General features: G+C 39.2%; 1 protein-coding gene across 7 annotated transcripts in view; it reads left to right on the top strand.

The window, feature by feature from the left end:
• KIAA1217 (KIAA1217 ortholog) overlaps nt 1-21542 on the top strand; it is a 534607-nt gene that overhangs the window by 243945 nt on the left and 269120 nt on the right. The window contains exon 1 of one of the 7 annotated variants that reach the window (XM_075827546.1): nt 13456-13732. The exons of the other annotated variants lie outside the window; for them this stretch is intronic. Within the exon in view, the coding sequence (XP_075683661.1) occupies nt 13666-13732 (67 nt within the window). The 5' untranslated portion in view covers nt 13456-13665. Of the gene's footprint in view, nt 1-13455; nt 13733-21542 lie in introns of those variants that run through there. 7 annotated transcript variants of the gene reach the window in all.

Genomic DNA, 21542 nt, shown 5'->3' with positions numbered 1-21542 from the left:
TTTACAACATATCATTGATACAAGGGCAGGCTAATATACCGTCTCCCAGCAAGATGCAGACAAGCCACAATGCAATAAGAGGAAGGTCGTACAGGTGCAATATACTAATAAACATCCCCTCACACACCTACCAGTCATGAGGGGGGTGGCTGCTTAGTATTATCATTGCACACAGATAAGGGTCTATTCACACGGTGCGGGCAAATTTCAGATTATTGCTCAGATTACCACAAAACCACTGCAAAACGCATTATTTTTTTTCATTTTTTAAAATCGTGCCAAAACCACTACATTTTTGCAGTAATCTTGACAACAAACTGTGTGAATAGCGTGGGCTACAGATGGGTTTCCCTGGTTTGGCTCTTAAGCCGAGTCATGTTTCAAGGCACTACAGCGGGTCGGACATTGATTTACAGGGTAGTCACCTATAGGCAATAGAGAGACAGTTTTCTTACTTATGGAGAAGAGCTATTTTACTTACTTTTTTTTGCCAGGGCATATTGCCTGTAAAGGGGTTGTCCAGGCTCAGGGCTGTTTTTTATACTGATGACCTACCTATGGGATATGTCATCATTATATGATCTAAGATAGATCGATCCGAGGCTCGGAGCATAAATATATTTGCTATCTCACAAACAATGAAGCATATGTTTTTTAAATTCCCTTTGGACCCTTTAAATCAAGGCTGGCTCATGATTGTACCCAAAATACCTGACTTACTGCCAAATGCCATGATTGGCATGTGTTCAAATTACAGCAAACTATTCTTCTTATCTGTTCAAGCAGCACACTGGACCATTTGCATGTGAATTATTAGTTGCTATTTGGCACGAAAGTTCTAGTATTTTACCAATTAGTGGACTGGAAAGCTCGCCAGATTCCTGAATATCGCATTTGGGAATGTTTTGTGTGCTACATTCCATCCTTTGTATGTAGAATGCATTAGAGAACTTCCTCCAGGGAGGATTGTACCTTTTTTCTTCTTGTAAGTCATGGAACTTTTTAAATTTAAAGTCTTTTTTTATCATCTGTTTTTATCAGATAAGGAAATATTATCCCAGACAATAGTTCGTACAAATTTATTTTACTAAACTTTTTGGAGTTGTTCCAAATTGAGGGACTATTGTGCTTCACCTCACTACTACCCCATGTCCAGTCTGTACTGTTTTACATTTGTCTTAAGAAGGCCTTAAAGGCTATGTAAACCTTCGAAAGAGATTTTTATTTTTATAAAAAGGTCAGTCAGTGTGATTAGTGCAACTTTATAATTAGTTTTTATTAAAAATTATTTTACTTTTTGAGATACAGCTACTCCATATTCTGTATACAGAGCAGCTGTATCGTGCGCTAAGACCTGAATCCGTCAAGTCCGAGGGACTAACGGGTTCAGTGTCAGCAGGTCTTGTGTATCTCTGACACACAGGATCCACCTGTAATCAATCACATCTAAGTTATGAATTGATATGTGATGGATAACAGGTGGATCGACGTGCAGGACCCGCTGACACTGAACCATTCAGTCCCGCGGACCTGACCGGTACAGGATTCAGTGTAAGATACAGCTGTTCTGTATACAGAATACAGAGCAGCTGTATCTCAAAAAGTAAAAATTGTTTTCAATAAAAACTAATTATAAAGTTGCAAACACACACTGATTGACCATTCTATATTAAAAATAATCGCTTTCAAAGGTTTACATAGCTTTTAAATAGAACCTGTCAACCCTCTTTTTTTTTAGTCAACGCTTCACTATAAAATAACAAAGCTTAAGCATTTTTTTCTTAGATCCCTGTGTTGTAACATTCCTCTGTTGTTCCTCCTGGAAATGTATGAATACGTTGAAAATACATTTTACACAACCTAGAACTGTCCAATCCGATCAGACATTGTCAGACTGTATGGGGGCAAACTCTATTTTTCATAGTTTTCCCGGACCTTAACCTTGAGTTGCCATTTTCTATTTGTATTTCCCTCATCATATCCCCCCTAGACTACGGCAATATTCTTCTCTTTGTCCTCCCCTCTAATACTACCATTGTTCCTCTACCGCCTTTCCTCTCTACCAGTCCATTCACTGGCTACACATTGCCAGTATTTGCTAATGAATTTGCTGGGCAATGACATACAAGGCAGTCTACAACCTGTCCCCTCAATACATCACTACCCTTTCACATTATTTTAAAAAGGTAGCTATAAACACCAAATGCAGACAACCCCTTAATAGCAATTCTATAGTAAACCTCTATAACCCCGATGGAAACACTTGCCTTTGGTTGTAAAAACTAGAAAGCTTTCCTTCTTGATTAGAAACAATATAGAAGAGCTTCGTAAGTATTTTGCTGTCGACAGTATCGGCCTCGAGTAGCGCGTCCTGTCAGGTGTGATATACTCCATCCATTAAGCACTCTGTACTACTGCCATCTATCATTTTACTCATCTCCGTCACACGTACGTGTAGTCTTCCAACCTGTGCTCCTCTCTTTATCCATAAAAAAGTTAATCGAAAATAAATTATGTAAACAAATTACAGGGAGAGACTGGATAGTCATTTCTCATCATCAACGTAGCATCAACCAATGGTGACGTAAAAAGGGCAACGAATAAAGATGACATAAAGAGATCTTAATGAAGTTGGATACTACAGATTTTGGATTGAAGTTAATTGTCACTTTTGGCTATACTTAGGATAAAATAGGAGTGAATGGCATAACAAGAAGCATGAGAATTACCAACCTAGAGTAGGCCTACATACAGGTCACAGTGTCTCGACTCAACAGTGACCAACAAATGCTTGGAGATCTTGTAGAAGATCTATGATGATGTGTGATGAGGATCTCCAAGACTATCCTGCAAGTCTTCAGTGGCCGTGCTCTTGAGACACTTCTAAGTTAAAGTCCTACGTTTCCCTTATCATAAGTTCCCTCCCCCCTTGTTCTGTACTATTATTCATGGTCGAAGAGAAATAGGTATGGTATGGCATTTGATTCTAGATACCTTCCTCCCCGGGCCACATGGGCCAGTGTCTGCCTCCATAGAGGTTGTCTGCTTTAGATAACCCCGTTTAAAATATGTAAGTGCAGTTTGAGATAATAGACCCCCAATTATTGAGGCCAGAGAACCATGCAGCGTTATCTGCTGTGGGGGGTGGCTGCCTTCGTCCATTGTAATAAACACATGGCCACTGATTTTGATGAGTGCTGTGTAATGATACACTTAACCACCTTCCAGTATGGTAAACTGGCAAATCCCTTTGATAAATGTACGCCACTTCATTTGTGCGGTCTACGTCATGCTGATGATACGAAATGGCAATATCCCTCTACTAACATTAGTTGTGTGCAATGTTACCGGGGAGACTGGGTAATCACCATTGTTACTCTGGACTTGACTGAAAAAGCTATTAAATATTTCTTCAGCTTGAGGCTACGCTGTTATCTTAACAACATTTAAAAAATTCTTCTCGGTCTTAGGCTGGCCATACACTTTAGAAAGCTGTTAGCGAAACGATTGTTCAGTCGACAGCTATTCCTAACGACTTCCCTATACACATGCACGCTCGGCTTGGCCAAGTGTGCGTGGGTTTTCAATGGGGAGAAGGGAGAACGCCGCTGCCAGTCTCCTCTGGCAGTGGCTTATCTCCTTAACAAACAAAAGTACCGGGCATGTCGAAATTCAACAACTTGATCCTTCTTTCCCCCAACATCTACCATCAGGGGAGAATCGGGACGCAACTAGGCAAATTAGATTGCTTACATTTTTGGAATAAAAAGATTTTTCTTTGCACCTCTAGAATCAGTAATAGTTCCATAGTTATTTGACTGTAAAGATTTAATGCTGTAACAAGCTTTTGTCGCTACTTACCTTGCCATACATGTACTGGGCATTCTCACTCTGTCCTCAGAATTTATAGCTGTGGTTCTGTGGCCTGATGACATCGTAGGAGGCAGATCCTCCATGTGTGTACCATGTGTATGAAGAAAACTATCCAGCAGCTAAGTGTCACTGGAAATGTTAGTGAGATGTTGGACAGTATGTTACTCATATATCTGACTATAAATATGCAGGAAGCAGTGAGAATTATTCATGTAGCCATATGTGCAGCTCTGATCCTGCCAAGGGGGAGATAACTACATTTCACACATATGGCACTTCTTATATTCAAGCTCCTTCTTTGATTTGCCTAGAAAAAGTCATATTTTGCCTCTTAAGAATACATTTTTGTTCCGTAAACTATGGTCTACATTTCTTCCCATATCAGTTAAGCTGGGTCTAGGAAGTAGCTAAGTTACAGCAGCCATTTTTAGCAGCTATGGAAGTATCATTTTGTCACAGAGTCACCCAGACTGGAGACTGTAATATGTAATATGTAATTGGGCAACCTGGGAGCTAAAGGAAAACGAATCAGAATTTTAATTGTAACTCCATATACAAGGGCATAACTTTAGGGTTATCACCAGTAAACTCGGCCGGATCTGCGACAGAGGCCCCTAACGGAGCCTCTAATGCAGATGTGAACGAAACCTAAGATGTTTTACATTTTGACATGATCTCTGCAGAAAGTTTCAACGTTGGCATTATTTTGGTGGGTTTAAACATTTACAGACTGTGGCAGTCGTTGTACGCGCTCCTATCCTATCACTCAGTCTTAAAATAGCAATCATGAAAGATCCTCATTAGGTTCATAATTCATAAGGCCTCAAACTGGACAATCACGTCACCTCTACGCTGATCTGTAGAGAATGAATTATTGCTGCCCATCATTAAGTCTGACTTTGTACATTTCTAATTCAAAGGAATATGTTACCTTTGATCACTTGAGTATGTACAAAATGGAATCTATTCTACCCTACGTAAACATACGACATGCCATTCATCTTTTTCGGCCCAGTAGTTTTGTTTCATCTGGATGACTAATGTTTTTAGTTTAAATGAATGGACAGTCTTTGTACTTTAGGTTATCAGATAGATAATAATGAGCAGTTAAATAGAAGGGAAATATTTGTCAAGGTCCATAAATCTCCAGATATTACCTTTTTTGAAAACATTGTACTTTTTTTGTGTGAACTTGGTTGATGCAGCATGAAATAGTCTACAATGGTCCCTACATATATCCACAAAAGACATAAAAATATTACAGTTACATTTTCATTTATTTTTCCTTGTACCTTCTGTTCCGGAAATTCTGATTGTCTGGCATCTTAAAAATGAAGTATTCCAAATCATTAGGTAAAGGATCAAGGGATCACAGCTTCTTCTCCCTATGTGGGACAAAAAATAAAGTGAAATTAGGTTTAATAAAGTTTACTAAAATAAAAAATCTCCTCCCACCAAAAATTTTTACAAAAATATACATAATTTTTTTTAAACAATAAATTTGAAAAAACAGATATATGGTACCAACGCTTTTGTAACAACCCATAGAAAAAAAGATAACACATTATTTTAACCGCATTGCACAGGAAGTAAGAAAAAAACGCAAAACAAACAATGGCAGAATTTCATTTTTTCTCCCATTCCGCCGTGAAAAAAAATGATAAAAGTCAAACAATAAATTATATGTACCCCAAAATGAGGGCAAAAAAATCTTACAACCCATCCCACAAAAAACAAGCCCCTATACGGTTGTAATGTGGTGACATTAAAAGGATTTATTTACATAAAACATGCTTTGTTTCAGCAAAAGTAGTAAACCATATAAAAAACGACGGTATATAAATTGTATATCCCCATTATCGTACTGACCCCTAGAATAAAGTTAGCATGGCATAAAAAAAATGCAAAAACAATGGCGGTATTGCCATTTTTTTCCATTCCCAGCCCAGCAAAAATTAACAATTCCAGCCCACACCACGTAAGTTGAGAGACTAAGGGACTGGTCCTTGTGCCTGCAGCCTATTAATTTACATGCTGTCTTTAATGGCACTGCGCGCTCCTGCCCGATCCTGTACTTTAACACGGAACGGAAAAAATCAGTTCCCCGTCATAAGAACCCCTAAAAACAGCTGTTCTATTCACCACTGTGTTCCCAAATAAATCCCAGTAATAATTTCAGAAGGATTCCCTGTACAGAGGGGGCTTGGAGGCATGTAGGGAAGACGCAATCTGATCACTGATAACCGTGATCTAATGGGATGTTACCATCATACCACATAGATAATGCTTTCCCTACTAACCTTTGATCGTATAGTAAAAAATAATAAATGTATAAAAAAAAGTACATTATGACAGAAAAATGTTACAATTAATTATAAATAAAATGTGAAAAATAAAAATTTAAAAAGTACAAAAATAAAAAAATCCCCCTTCCCCAAAAAGTGTACAGCTCTCCAAACCCACACGCACCAATTTTAGACAAACACGTTTTGCATGGATGTCAGGAGCTTCGCCATAATACATTCCACTCAGAATGGACGTTATGCCAAATGTAAAATAATAACCCCATGAAACCAATTTTAGTCTATTCCACCCAGGCCCTATCTGCTTTTGCGCCTTTACTAAACCAATTCTGTACTTGGATGCAGTGCAGATTCTGTATCTAAAACTAAGGGAGGGCGATACATTTAAAGCTGAAATAGGGTCTTTGTTTTTCGTGCTATAGCGGCGTCATACGTTACACAATGGACAAATGCTTGACACTGATATGTGTGGGAAAATAAGAGGATTAGTTTTGGTGTAAATAACTTAGATGTGATAGATGACAGGTGGATTCTGTGTCAGAGACACGCTCTCACCGAAGCCGTCAGTCCCGCTGACCTGACGGATTCGAGCTTGACCACAAGATACAGCTTCTATGTATCCAGGATACAAAGAAGCTGTATCTGAAAAAGTAAAAAATAATATAATAAAAAACAATTAGAGTTGCTTAAAACTATATAGTACATTGTTTTATGTAATAAAAAAGTGTTCAAAGGTTTACATAACCTTTAATCCATACATCATATGAACCCCAAAATGATACCAATAAAAACAACAACTCATCCCGCAAAATATAAGTCCTCATACAGCTTTGTTAGAAAAATCAAAAAGTTATAGCTTTTGAAATGCGTTTATAGTTTAAAAAATGCTCCTTCCTGAAGGCTTAAGCTAGGTAGTTCCTTAAGGGGTTAAAGTAGTGGTATTCTTAAAATGTTCTATAGTGGCTCACCAATGATTTGACGTTGACTTGTTTGTTTTGCTTCCATTTAACAAAATGAACAGTTTTAAGAACTAGAATACATTAAAAAGGCCTGAAAATAATAATTACAGTGACTGAGAAAATATTTAAACTTCCCATATTTAAAAATACACAAGTCTAACATTCTCTGTGTTTAAGTTCAAATTCTTAAGACTACGACCCATCCTGAAATACAAGATTCCTGCAATGTCAGTGTAATCCATAGATGACGCATGTTACTACCTGTCCATGGTCCTTCTCTCCTCTAAAGAAAGTATTCTTAGAAGAGTAGACGTAGAAGAAGCCAGTTACTTAATTACTCGATGTCACCATCACTTCCTTGCATATTTTTTCAAAAGTAAAAAACTGGGCTAAAAATTGTAGTGAAGACTTTGGTTTCATGTACGTAGATTAAATAGGGTTATCCAGGACTTTTTACATTTTTTATTAGGGTAGCAGATGGTATAAAATAATAACCTATCTTGTACTCACCAGCTGAAATGCCCATTCCGCCCCAGCACATCTGCTCAGGTCCCCGACACTCCTGCATTGATCACAAATTGGTTGCAGTGGCACGGTGACAAATGAATGGCTTGTGATCAATGCAGGAGTTCCGAGACCGGTGCGGCAGAGACCAGCCGCTGCGTTGGAGCGGCGGGCATTTCAGGTATACCTGATTGTTTATTATTTTATACCATCCCCTGCCCTAGTATAGTCCAGGATAACCCTTTTAAATTTAGTATGTCTCAGCACAGTAAAATGCAGGTAATCGTTCTCCCACTTTCAATGACTATGTGAAAGACCTGAGAGAGGAAGGAGGAGGGCCTGCTGCGTGACCAAGTGACAGAAAAAGCATAATCATGAGAATAAATATGGCTGGCATTAGTTGAAAAATTTAGACAACTACTTCCTGTCTCAGTAACAGAAGGCAGAAAAGATTTGTGGACAAATAGATCTTAGAAAGAGTGCACAGTGTAACTGTACCCAGGGATTTTTTACTTATGGCTAGAATTTAAATGGTCATATTATGTGTCATAATCACTTTTTTATTTCATTGTTTATCGACTCCTTATTACAGCATACTCTCCAGCTGTATTAGTTAGCACAGTACTGGTTCTATATGGTATTTTTGGCTATTATAGCTGCCTATTTTCAGATATCACAGCTTTTTTGAGGGATTTTACAAGTCCAGGTATAGCATAAAGGCCTTGATCAGTGGAAAGAAAATGAATAACCCAGCATGCAGCACTATTCTTCCCCGATAAAATGCTTTACCTTACCTGTTCCAGAATTATACCCTTAATCTCTAGGAGGACAGAAATAAAATAAATGGAGTATAAAATAAAATCAGTTATCAACTTCCATTCCTCTATAAATAGCAAATTCTATCTTAGCAGATGTGAATCTGGCCTTATGTTATTTCTTTAAAGAGGCTCTGTCACCAGATTCTCAAATCCCTATCTCCTATTGCATGTGATCCTATTGCATGTGTCTTTATGGACCTTGTGCACTGGGGCGCAGTCATACTGGAGCAGAAAAGGGCCTTCTCAAAATTACCCTCAAAGTTAGAAGCTACAATTGTCCAAAATGTCTCGGTATGCTGAATCATCAACATTTCCCTTCACAGGAACTAAGGGGCCAAGCCCTGAAAAACAATCCCATAGCATTGTTCCACCTCCCCAAACTTTACAGTTGGCAAAATACAGGCAGGTAACGTTCTCCTGGCATTCACCAAACCCAGACTCATCCATCAGACAGCCAGATAGAGAAGCGTCACTCCACAGAACACGTTTCCACTGCTCCAGAGTCCAGTGGCGACGGCTTTACACCACTCCACCCGACGCTTGGCATTGTGCTTAGTGATGTAAGACTGGGTGCCTGATTTTATACACTTGTGGCAATGGGTGTCGAAATGAAACATCTGAATTCAATGATTAAGATGTGTGTCCCAATACTTTTGCCCATACAGTTCATCATTAATAAGGTTTAATAGGTTATTTTGGACTAAACCGTAGGAAATAGACCCTAGTTCCCAATGCAGTTGTCTTCTGGGGCTCTGTGGTAGTATGGGCCCATTATTGTGTCAGAACTGGAGCAGCCTCTGGTTCTCATGTGTACTAGTCCGACTTTGCTTTGTATTAAACATTTTGGTAACAGCAGAGGTCTGCGGAGTGCATTGGCTGTTTGCTTTGCAGTTCGTTTCATCAATATCAGATTTGGATTGGCAAGTTAATGTTTATTGGTACGGTGGGAAATTAAAGTCAGTGAATTAAAACATTGTCTAACTTTTATCCAAGTTTGAAGTGGTAGATGACATGGTAGTATTTTATATTATCAGTATATAGTATCAGGGAATTAATAATATCCGGTACAAACTACTGCCAGTATATAGAGTCAGTATAGCAGTGTCTATATACTAGTAGATAGTACACATACAGAAGTGTCCTCCCTTAACTTATCTCTAAACTGACAAAAGCTGAGATGTATGGAGCGAGATGTTAAACAAATATGTAAAAAAAACGTATACCTCCGAAGGTTGCCTTCGGCCGATGCCACCCGTCGCCCAGATACTCCCATGTTTTAAAAAAATATGTTTAAGGGCCTGTTCACATCAGCGTTGGCTTTCCGTTCAGGGGGTCCATCTGAGGTTTCCGTCCAGTGAACCCCTCATCGGAAAGTCAAATGGAAACCTAACTTCTATGTTTTTTTACTAGATTGTGCGAGCTTGTATTGAATTTGCATCATGCAAATTGTGCAACTCCAGAAAAAGTTAAGCGTGGGAACATGTGTAGCTGCCCTGATACTCCAGCATATAATATTAAATACCAGGGCAGCTGTCTACGCCTATATACACAATGCTGGAGTAGAATGTATTTTAAATTTAATCTTTCCACATCGTTTCATGTGGCAGGTGTCATGTCAAGTCTGTATGATTGGTGGTGGCTGGGGCAGAGCTACCTGGTGGAGCAGAGCTGAACAGAATATTATACGTTTGACTCCCCCTGCAGACCTGACGCCATTCTGGAAAGGTCAAGAGGAGGGGATCTAAAAGGTAGTAAGGTGCACAGATAGTGAAACATTGGAAATTTCCAATACTACCCTTCTTTGGCAATGTAATATATATATATATATATATATATATATATATATATATTTATTTTTTTTGTGTGGTATAGTGCCCAATCCTATTAAACACATTCGCTCTACTAAAAAAGCCTATTGCTTTCTATTATGGCCACCATGCCTGTCTTGAACTTGAGAAGACAGAATGGCATAAGGAAGTTAGTAAAGCAGCAGTCTACAGTGGGAATGGGGAGGGGTACCGAACCTTGAGCCATTCTTAAAGGGTAGTTCCAGCTATGCATCTAGTAATGTCTCCCCCCAGACGTTTCAAAGTGACGATGGAAGATGAAGCTAAAAGGGCGGGTGATCCAGTTGCCTGACCACCGTATGACGACGAAAGCCACTGCTTCAGCTTCTTATCCAATAACTAGTGTATATATTGCTGATATCGGTATATTCTCATTTACAATATCATACCCAAAACCTATTTAGACTAAAACGGCACAAAGTGTGTCAGTCATCATAGAATGATTGCAGGTAACAGTCGCCTGACCAAGTTATCCATGACCTGACCTCCTTTCTATAAATTCTTTGTATCTGTTTTCCTCTTTCTGGGAGGCCAGCCAAGTCTTAAAACCCAAATGAAAGGATTAATATGTGAAATTACTGGTGTTTTTCTTTGAATAGAGCTCTGTTAATAACTTGCCGTATTCTTGGCTCAGTCTACATTTAACATTCGTGTACACTGTTGTTCTTTCTGACATATAATTTATAACAAAGTTAATATCATTGGTCGTCGACTTGTTCTCAAGGTTTGTTCCCCATGCAGACCAGTGTTTGTTGTCGAGCTGTTCTTACTGCTGAGACGAACTGTACACAATTTTATATTCAACAATACATTAAAACGATCTATGGGTTTAGCTAACATTTTATGGCTATTTTTACTTGCCATTGCAAAAGCAGCAATGTTAAACACATAAACAAGAAAATATTCATTGCAGAGAAAGTAGCAGGCATGGAATTATCATCTAACATCGTATAATGTAATTTACTCTGTATGTTGTGACATATTAAAAAAAATATATATATACTGTATTGCAGAACAGAAATATAATTACTGCACTACATATTTCTACCTCTAGGCAATTAAAAATATTAGACTTGGCATGGGTGTATTTTTGTTACTCATGAACATGTTTCATATCAATAGCACACCATGTGGTTAGGAGAGGTATTGCATAATATTTCAACCTAAAACTGAATAATTACAATATTCTTACTATTAAGTCAGAGCAATCACCAGAGTTAGGTTCTAATACTATTTTTACTGCTTTTACAGAAGTACTGACATCTCTTTTTTTGAAGCTCTTAGCAAACGTTGCATAATAGTTGGTACTTTTGCAGTAGCCTCTTAGCAACTGTTGATGATCTGCCACTTTCTGAGCATGTAGTGCACTTGTAATAACTGGCACAACGTTTTTTTCATATCTTGCATGTGGGTATAAGCTACTACAAAGTTGACAACCAGTATAGTCTGTTGCTGGGACCTCAGAAATCCGCTGTTAGTCAGTCGGGAAACCCTGTGCTCAATGTAGGATAAAAAGGGCATTACGCTGCTTTTCATGGAAATCACAGTATATGAAAAGCTTTCCAGAGTGAAAAGTGCTGCTTTACTACATAAAAATACCCTATCCTTCACCTATTCTGCCCCTTCACTTTAATAGGACAGAGCTGCAGTACCAGGCACAGTCGCCAATCTGAACGAGCTGGAAATGTGTGTTAAGCAGCTAATTGGACACTTAAGATTGCTGGATATTGGCTTTATATATTTAAGGGGTTTACCTACCTTAGACACTTTTGACGTATCCACAGGATATACCAAGAATTTCTGGGAACCCCACCTATCGGGAGAACAAGTGCCTTTTTGAGTCCCGCTCTGCAAGGCAAAACCAGTGGCGGCCACATCCAGACAGAGCTCACTCCAGTGAAACCAACCTTCTGCCATCTCATATTGCAGAAGTGGGGGGGGGGGGGTGTATCAGAAGACTACCACATATTAGACATGTATGGTATATCCTGCTGAAAACCACTTAAAGTGATATATTTTAACTTTACATGGTTAAATAATGCTTTATATTTCATTAGTGTGAGCGATAAGTTTATTTCAGAGAGGGGGTATGTCAAGGGTTGCTTGGTCAAGAACACTGAACTAGAAAGCAAAACATAAAGGGAATGTGTCATCAGAAATTGACCTATTGTTTAAATGTAGAATTTTACTTGCTGTGTTTTTTATTTTTTTTAAATGTCTATGTCATTATTCATGTAAGAAGTAATCTAAACATTTTGCAGTTTTTACTCTGTCCACTGAGCCTTACAATAGGCTGACCCTTCCTGTTCTGTAGAGATCAGTTCTTAACCGTCATCTCATTATCATCAAAGGCAGGATTACACTGACAGGTAACACCTATATGTAGATAACACCGGATCCACTATTCATAATAGACTGACCCTTCCTGTTCTGTAGAAATCACTTCTTAGCATTCATCTCATTATTATTACAGGCAGAATTACAATGAAAGGTAGCACCTCTATATATAGATAACACAGGATCCAACACTCATAATAGACCTACCTTTCCTGTTCCGTAGAGATCACTACTCAGCAGTCATCTCATTATCTTCACAGGCAGGATTACACTGACAGGTAACACCTATATGTAGATAACACCATATCCACCATTGACAATAGGTGATGGACTTCTCCCCTCCTCCCCCTCCATGTACAGTGACCTCTGCACAGGTCACAGAGCATGTCTAGAATACTTTCTCACAGAAGTTAATGGCTCAGCTTCCTATGGTTTATGTGGCTGCAGTAAAGCATACTTCTAAATGCAGCTCAGACCAGTTTAGGCAAGATGGCTGCCCCCGTTAATCATGTACAGAACATATAATTTCAAAAAATCTACAAGCAAAAGATAAAAAACATATTTGAATAAAAGATTATGTTTTACTATCTGGTTTTAATTAGTAAAAAAAAATGATAGGTGATAGATTCCCTTTAATACAAAATCAAGACGAACTGCACTTATAGGAATATTCTCCAGCTACAAAAGACTAATGCTGCTCCCTGTTATTTTAATTCAGTACAATTGTGCCCTCCAGTGAAGTGATCCATTCACAACGCTGCAGTAATTGTAGCTATATGTGGAGCAGTGGGCAGAGAAGCCCATCACCTGTTGGGGCCCTCACTGAGAACCTCCTTGGGACTGTACCAGCAGCAGGAGCTGCAGCCAAGGCAGATTGTATTCGAGCTTGTCAGTCCTACGGGAGACCTTCTTTTTCCAGGGAGTGTGATTAGACCGGGCTGGAATGCTGTTTGTTTTTTCCGTAATCTCTTCCTGTTTTTAAAGTTTTGTTGAAAAAACCCATCAGCTGTTTGTTATAGGGACAATGGAGGAAGAAAACAAAATCCACAAGTCTCAACCTTTTCTGGCTCCGAGTAGCAGGCAAATCAACGGTGAGTAACAGGATTAGTCTTAGAGGAGGTCGGAGTCTAAGCTTTAGACTGCTGGGCTATATATATATATATATATATATATATAGCTATACTGTTTACGGCTTTATCTGTTAATAGTTAACCCGTTCACCACGACTAAGGGGACCCTTTAAGAGAATTCCATCATTTGATACAGTAGATATTCTCTGCACACAAAAAAAGATATCGGTTACTGTAGCCTGCAGGGATTACTATGTATTACAAAAATAAGAGAGATGGTCCGGCTCAGGGAAAGTAAAATGACAGAACTTAATAGTCGTTGTACAGAGAAGTAAAGGTTTTTATGGGATTAGCATTTACTGTTCGCTTTGCTGAACTCTCATTTATAAAGAACTTTGCAATTGACACTGTTTGAAAATTTGATTCCAGGGCTGAGATTTTGTTGCGGGTGCTTTACAGATATTGTGTGATTTGCTGTACATATGTATTTCTATACAGCGGTATGTGTGAGAGTAGGTATATGTATAGCTAGATACATTCTGCCCATATAGTGCCAGTCCCTCAGATCTTCACCAACTTTGTTAACACTAATTTAGAAAGTTGTTTGAGTTTTAATGTTCATTTAAATGAGCTCTACATGTTCATCCCCTAGAAGCAGTTGTGACTTATTGAAGTTCGGCTCCATGCACACGACCGCAGTTTTCATCCCTAATTACAGGTCCGTAATTATGGATAATCTGCCGACCCATTCATTTCTATAGCTACGGACACCTTTCCGTATATACTTAGTTATGGATGTGTGTCCGGACTGTAGAAATGATCCGCAAATTATAGAACATGTCTTATCTCTGTCTGCAATTACGGCACGGATTCGCTCATAGAAGTCTATGGGCACGTGCAAAATTGCGGACGACTACGGATGTGCGTTCGTGGCCGTCAGTAATTGCGGAAGTGTTGCTATGCGACGGCAGGGGATTCCCAAAGAAAATGGCGCCTGAGCGATCATGTGACCTTTTCAAGGGGTTAGGTCATGTTGGTATCATCATTTGTAGCCTCCCTTTATTTTTGCGGATCCGTAAATATGGAGGCACTACGGAAGGTATTTGTGAGCAGTGTGCCAGATATGCTGACGACTTGCGGATGACTACGGATCCGTATTTGTGAACAGTAAAAACACTACAGTTGTGTGCATGAGGCCTTAGTGTTAAGTTCATTGTAATTAAAGTTTATTGATACAAGAGCTTTATGTTTTTAATATACTCTCTTCACGGATTTAGTCCCAAAAAGGGCATCTCGGGGACTCTTACCATTGAGGCAGACAATGCTATGGTGCCCAGGTTGGCCAAATACCTTATTTTAATGCTTGATGAGGGATCCACCCTCCAAAGGTGGTGGTGAATCAACGCATGAATCATAAAAAAGATGGAGTATGGGGTATGGTGGTGTCAACCACCACCAGAAGGGAGTCTCATTTTCTATCAGGCCCCCTTTTAACTATGTATGTAGATGCTTTGTATGGAAATAAACAGTGCGGTCCATGCAGTTGCAATCAGTGAGGTTTCCTCTAAAGCCGGCACAGACATTTATTTGGCGCCAGCTTTCTTCCTTGAAACATTCCCATTCAGGTCAGCAGAATGGGCACGTCATTTTAAGTAACATGTCATTTTTGGTAAGCCATATAAGCAGCTGCCAGGTACTTTTGGTGCAGCTTATGTTGGTGATAAAAGTATTGGACAGGCTGCAATCCAACATGTCTGGTATCCATGGCCCCACCGGATTTACCGACAAATATCTCATGCTACAGCCAGTGGCCACTGTTCCCTCTAAAATTTGCTTTCTGAATATGAAACTGGTAAAAATTCCACACCCTGCAGATAGGTGAAGTTTTTATTGGGCTTCTTGACTTTATTGAAAGGTCGATGTAACTCTTTACATTCCAGAGGGCACAGCTTGGGCCCTTCTCTCATTGCGTTTATGAACTACGTTTATCTTGTATGTCGGGAAAGCTGCCATCGTATATGCTAAACGTGTGTCCGTAGGGCTTCATTTGCCCGATGGAGGCCAAACCAGAGTCCTTTAGGCCTCCGGAAGAAAAAACAGAACCAAGATCCAGCGCTGGGTGTGCGTTAAAAAGGAACTCCTGTTCCAATTTTATTGGTATAACAAAGATAAAAATGATAGAACTATATGGAGTAGTTCTGTGGCAGAGTACAGGAATAAATGTTAGGTGAAGGATAGCAGTAAGCCCTGTTCAAATGTGCCTACGCGTTTCTGACACGTCTGTGTCCTTATTCATGGCATGCAGGCCTCCGTCGGGCCAGTATATGTGGGTATACTTTTTTTTTAATGATGTAAAAGCGTAGTAGACTATGCTATTCCATTCTGAGGTATCCCGCATAAAAATCTATACCACGCAATACACGTTTTTTTTTTTACGTGGGAGCCTATGGTGAGGGATGCTACTGATAAATATCCGTCAAACGTATTCCAGCACAGCATATATTGCCAGTGACATCAGGAGCTTCCCTAGGGCCAGAGTCCACGGCATAGCAATTCTTGATCTGTGTGTGGACTCCGGCCCTGTGGAAGCTCCTGAGGTTACCTTTCATGTATCTACAGTGACTTCAGGAGTTTTTCCAGTGCCAGGCGACGTATCCCACTGTATGCCACACAGTGGGATGCGGTTTAGCCTTTCGTCTGAGGTATATGCCGGGAGTCCTCCCAACGTATACCTCCAACGAAAGGCCAAAACGCAATGTGAAGACGGCCTTAGGCCTCATGCACACGAGCGTGTCCAATTAACGCTCGTGAATCGGGTCCGTGTGTGTGGCGTTATGCATCAGTGTGCTTTGCGAGCGCTTATTCACGCACTCGCAAAGCACATCTTTTTTTTTTCTTATTATTTTCAACTGAATTGATGCGTATATCACGCACCGAACACACAGGTGCATGTGTGTGCGTTGCGTGGTTTTCACGCACCCGTTGACTTCAATGGGCACGGAGGTGCGTTATAACGCACCAATATAGGACATGTAGTATCTTTCACGCAGCGGACTCTCGCTGCGTGAAAAATCACACATGTGTGAACGGCCCCATTGAAATCAATGGGTCCGTGTGCTGTGCGTTGTTTCAGCGCACAGCACACGGACGTGATTCACGCTCGTGTGAAGGGGGGCCTTAGAGGGAACACTGTCAGTGGGGTATATAAAAAGCAGGAATAAAGAGTGTTTGTTTCAATGACTGCAAACATAAGACAACTTAAGTGATGTCTTCAAGGCAAGGCATACCACAAGACGATTACTTCTTAAATCCGTACATTATATATTGCCTACTTTTTAACGTACAAAAGCGTTATTATTATTATTTAATACAAATCCATTCTTAAAAAAAATAGATAGTGGATAATCTCCTGTATCCGCTGAACAAGACTGACTTTGTCTGAATCAGGAAGCAGGTTTGACCCTGATGTGAGTCATCCGCAATAGTGGCATCAATGAATAAACTGTAAGCTCTTCAGATCAGGGATGCACTGTTCTATAAACATCCTCCGCACAGAATTGTGCCAACGTTAATAGCGGCATACATATAATGTCTTATGATTCAGAATCAATTTTGTGAAAACAGTTCATACAAATATACAACAGACAAAAGTCTTCCAGCCGCTATTACGTTGCATTGATGTGCAGGCGCTGTGTGTTGTGTAAATAGTTGTGTGTTTTGTATATTTACGGGTTAGTGAAGCACAAACAGCGATATATAAAGTAATAGACGTTCTCAGGCTTTGTGCTCAGTGACCCTTGAACTTTGCTGTTTATTTTCAGTTTAGACTGACCGGTGTCAACATTGACTGTAAGGATATCTGCCAATATCCCCCACGTTAGGTCAGGCCCACCAGACGCAAGCACTATATTCAAACATAAACCGGCACGTATCAAATCCACAAAAAAAAGCACATAGGCATATGCAAATTTGGTGCAAGTACTGTATATAGGGGTAGAAACAAAACTGAAATGGCACACAAATAAATAAATAAATGACCTTATGTATAAACCCTCGTAAAGTGAGTATTGGCTGGGAACAATATTTTAAAGGAACACTCCGGCCAAAACGGATACACTGTTTAATGCCTATTGCAGTAGACATACCACAGTGTATCTGTTTTACCTGGCGTGTTCCTTTAAATAGACATGGTTCTATAAACTTTACAATATGATGTAAATAAAGCCACACCACTAACTAAAAACTGTCAACTATGGAGAAAACATGCAAAAATTGGTGGCCAAATGCTATATAGATTTATTGTACATGTGAGCACTGTTAGACGAAAAAAAAAACGAAAAAAAAAAAACAACACAAACCTGTCTGTGCCAATTATTATCAACCTGCCCCATTGTTTGCTGTTGTGTTTTGGTTTATGATATACAGATATACAGCACCACTACTCTATACCACATCAGCTCTAACTCCACCATGTAGATTCATAATTATTGGCCCTTATTGTCACCTCCATAGCCCATACTACTGCTCAATTCCCATACTTAGCAACTACAGGACTCTCCGACTTGTGCACCCACATAGATTCAGTGATCTGGGTGGACTGAATCCATGGACAATGGCCTTCTAGCAGCAGCACGTTGGCATGTTTCACCAATGTAGACATACCGGCAGGCGTAACGGGAAAGAGACTTATAGCGCAGCGTCCCCGTGGTGTATTTAGTACCTAATAAGAATTATGTATAAATCTTAGTGTATTGATTTCAAATCCCATTTGTTACATCCCATATTGAACGTGCAATCCTGTATGAATAGCAAGGAGCGTAACGTATGAACAAATGGGAATAAAGAGGGAGTTATTTTATATATATATATATATATATATATATATATTCTATAGATACATATAGATACAATGGTGTTCTGTGGATCCGCTTTCTTTGGAAAAGCCAAGGAGATGATGATATTCTATAAGAGTCCTGCTATATTTGATGACTCGCCACATATATGTATGGGGTGGCAAGAAACGGCAAACAAGGACACAAGGCAGTATGCACAACCCTAGATCTCTAATTCAAATAGTGTAGTACACCGCATCTGATAATGCCTAGCAGACTGTAGCAATGTAGAGACCTGCAAACTACCTGACAGCCAACACTACTGGTGATAGTGTACGGCCGCACTACAGCCTGCTCATTCACCCGGCGCCTCTACAGGGCAAGTGGAACAAGGATAAAGATGCGTTGAGTATTGAACTAATCTCTCCCTCAATTGTGATTTCCTTTTACTCTACTGTCGGTATCGTCCCGAGTCTCCCGACGTAGGTAGCACCCCAACAGCACTGCCAGAGGCCCACACCTTGTGCCACGTTTAACTCCACATTGGTTACAGTGATATGGTTGCATTTGTAAAGGGGCCTTTCCTGGTTACAAGCATCTTTAAACGCACCCTGGCAGATGTTAAAGTGAATGTCCACCTTTTAATTTCACGTTATCCAAAATTCGGTAATGATATTATATATATATATATATTTAAAAAAATTATCTGCTAAATAATATATATAAAACACTAGTAGAGTGTGGACAGCACACTTGTTAGGTAATGAATGCCAGTGCATGTCAAGGCTAGATGGACGGGTCCGATTTGACCAGTATATAAGGCAAAACAAATTGATCCTCCACAGAACTTGAAATGCAGCAATTTCTTTAATGTATTCTATGAGCAAATAGATACATGTTAAGCATTAGACATTGTATCGTCTAATGTTTAACATGTGTTTACTTGCCCATAGGATACATTAAAGAAATTTATGCATTTCAAGTTCTGTGGAGGATCAATTTGTTTTGAGATAGATAGATAGATAGATAGATAGATAGATAGATAGATAGATAGATAGATAGATAGATAGATAGATAGATAGATAGATAGATAGATAGATAGATAGATAGATAGATAGATAGATAGATAGATAGATAGATAGATAGATAGATATCTTTATAACCGATCTCCAAAACCCCTACATAGACATAGAGTTGAATGATAGAATTCTGTCTTCTTGCTGCTGCCACTAGGGGGAGATTACTACAGACTGTATGCAGTAAGCTCCTAAGCTCCCCCTAATGGTGATTGGAAGCAGACAGTATTTTATCATTTAATTCTATCATGTAGATCTGTATCAAAAAAACAAAGCTCTGATAAGATTTTTAAGAAATGATAGATTGCTGACTGTAAAAACGATTTTTCTATGTTTGCAGCCATTTCAAGTCACAATAGTGTCTATCAATGAAATGTCTGACAGAATGTTTACTTTGTTTAGAAAAATGTTTATTCTGAGAATCACCAGTTAATCCCAAATATTCAGATAATCTCCTGAAATGTATTTATGAATGTTATTCGCAGCTCATTTGAATGAGTCGCCTTTGTTTTGTAGTCCCCGTGATTTTTTGGTATAATTCACCAGAGATCTACTGTACAACCTCAGGGAGTTCTCATGCTGTTCAGCACTAGGAAAACATGTGACCTTGATGCTTTGGGTGAAGATGAGCCTGGAGGTCATTACTGTGGTTTGTCAATAGTCACTGGTGCTGGAGAGGAAATGCAGGGAGGACACTCTGTGGCGGTACAGGATATTGGCACATAATGTGCAGTGGCATATGTGACGTAGAGGGTATGAACTGCAAATGTACAGACTGAGCTGAAATTACAGTGTGGCAGCTAATAATCTTAGTCATATAATTATTATGGATAAATGTAAATAATACATTAATGTAACTGTTTTAAAACAGAAAATATTTATCTCTTCTGATGACATTTGCTGTATTTTATTCTTTCTATTCATCTATTATCCATGGACGTAGCTAAAAAGGCTGGCGGATATGTGCCTCAGGAGCTGGGTGTCTGAGGGGGGTACCAAAAAGTCACTCTGCCTTGGCCAGTGTATTTAGATACAGGGCTAGGGCTGCGAAAAGCATATCTTCCCCGGGTAAAAGAAAACCTAGCTATAACTCTGCTATCTATCTATCTATCTATCTATCTATCTATCTATCTATCTATCTATCTATCTATCTATCTATCTATCTATCTATCTATCTATCTATGTCCCTCATATCTATCTATCTATCTATCTATCTATCTATCTATCTATCTATCTATCTATCTATCTATCTATCTATCTATCTATCTATCTATCTATCTATGTCCCTCATATCTATCTATCTATCTATCTATCTATCTATCTATCTATCTATCTATCTATCTATCTATCTATCTATCTATCTATCTATCTATCTATCTATCTATCTATCTATCTATCTATACGTTGCCCCTCTTACAATGTATTTATGTATAACTACAGTGCCACTACCTTGGTTTGTATTCTAGATACAATGTTCAGCACTTGATATACTCTGTATATACAAGTAAAGACAACATATTAATGTCTGCGTTCTATAGTCTCCAAATTTGTACATTCTCCACTATACAGCCGCACATCTAGGCAGATTTGTCATTCAGGACCTTAGGAGGTCTGGGTGAGAACACTAGTGGGAGCCAAAGGGATGGTGATTTTGGTTGTCTTCAGCTTTCCCAGTCACCGATATCAGTAAGATAAGGCCCAACTAGATATTTTTAACCACGTCATTAAAGAAGAAAGCTGTAGGACTTATATTGACTTTATATTATTACACAGGAAAATTCAGCTCTGCTACATTGGTAAATGTGGTAATGCATTGAACTAAGCCACTGCAAACAAAGAGTGAAGTAGAAAGAATTAGTGGTGAATTTATAGACTCTTGGAGGGCCTCCAGCCTGGGATATATTTGGAGCTGGGGGACTCGCT

Source organism: Rhinoderma darwinii, chromosome 5, assembly GCF_050947455.1.
Source record: "Rhinoderma darwinii isolate aRhiDar2 chromosome 5, aRhiDar2.hap1, whole genome shotgun sequence".
In the NCBI taxonomy this organism is placed as follows: domain Eukaryota; kingdom Metazoa; phylum Chordata; class Amphibia; order Anura; family Rhinodermatidae; genus Rhinoderma; species Rhinoderma darwinii.
This window is presented reverse-complemented; position numbering and strand designations above follow the sequence as displayed.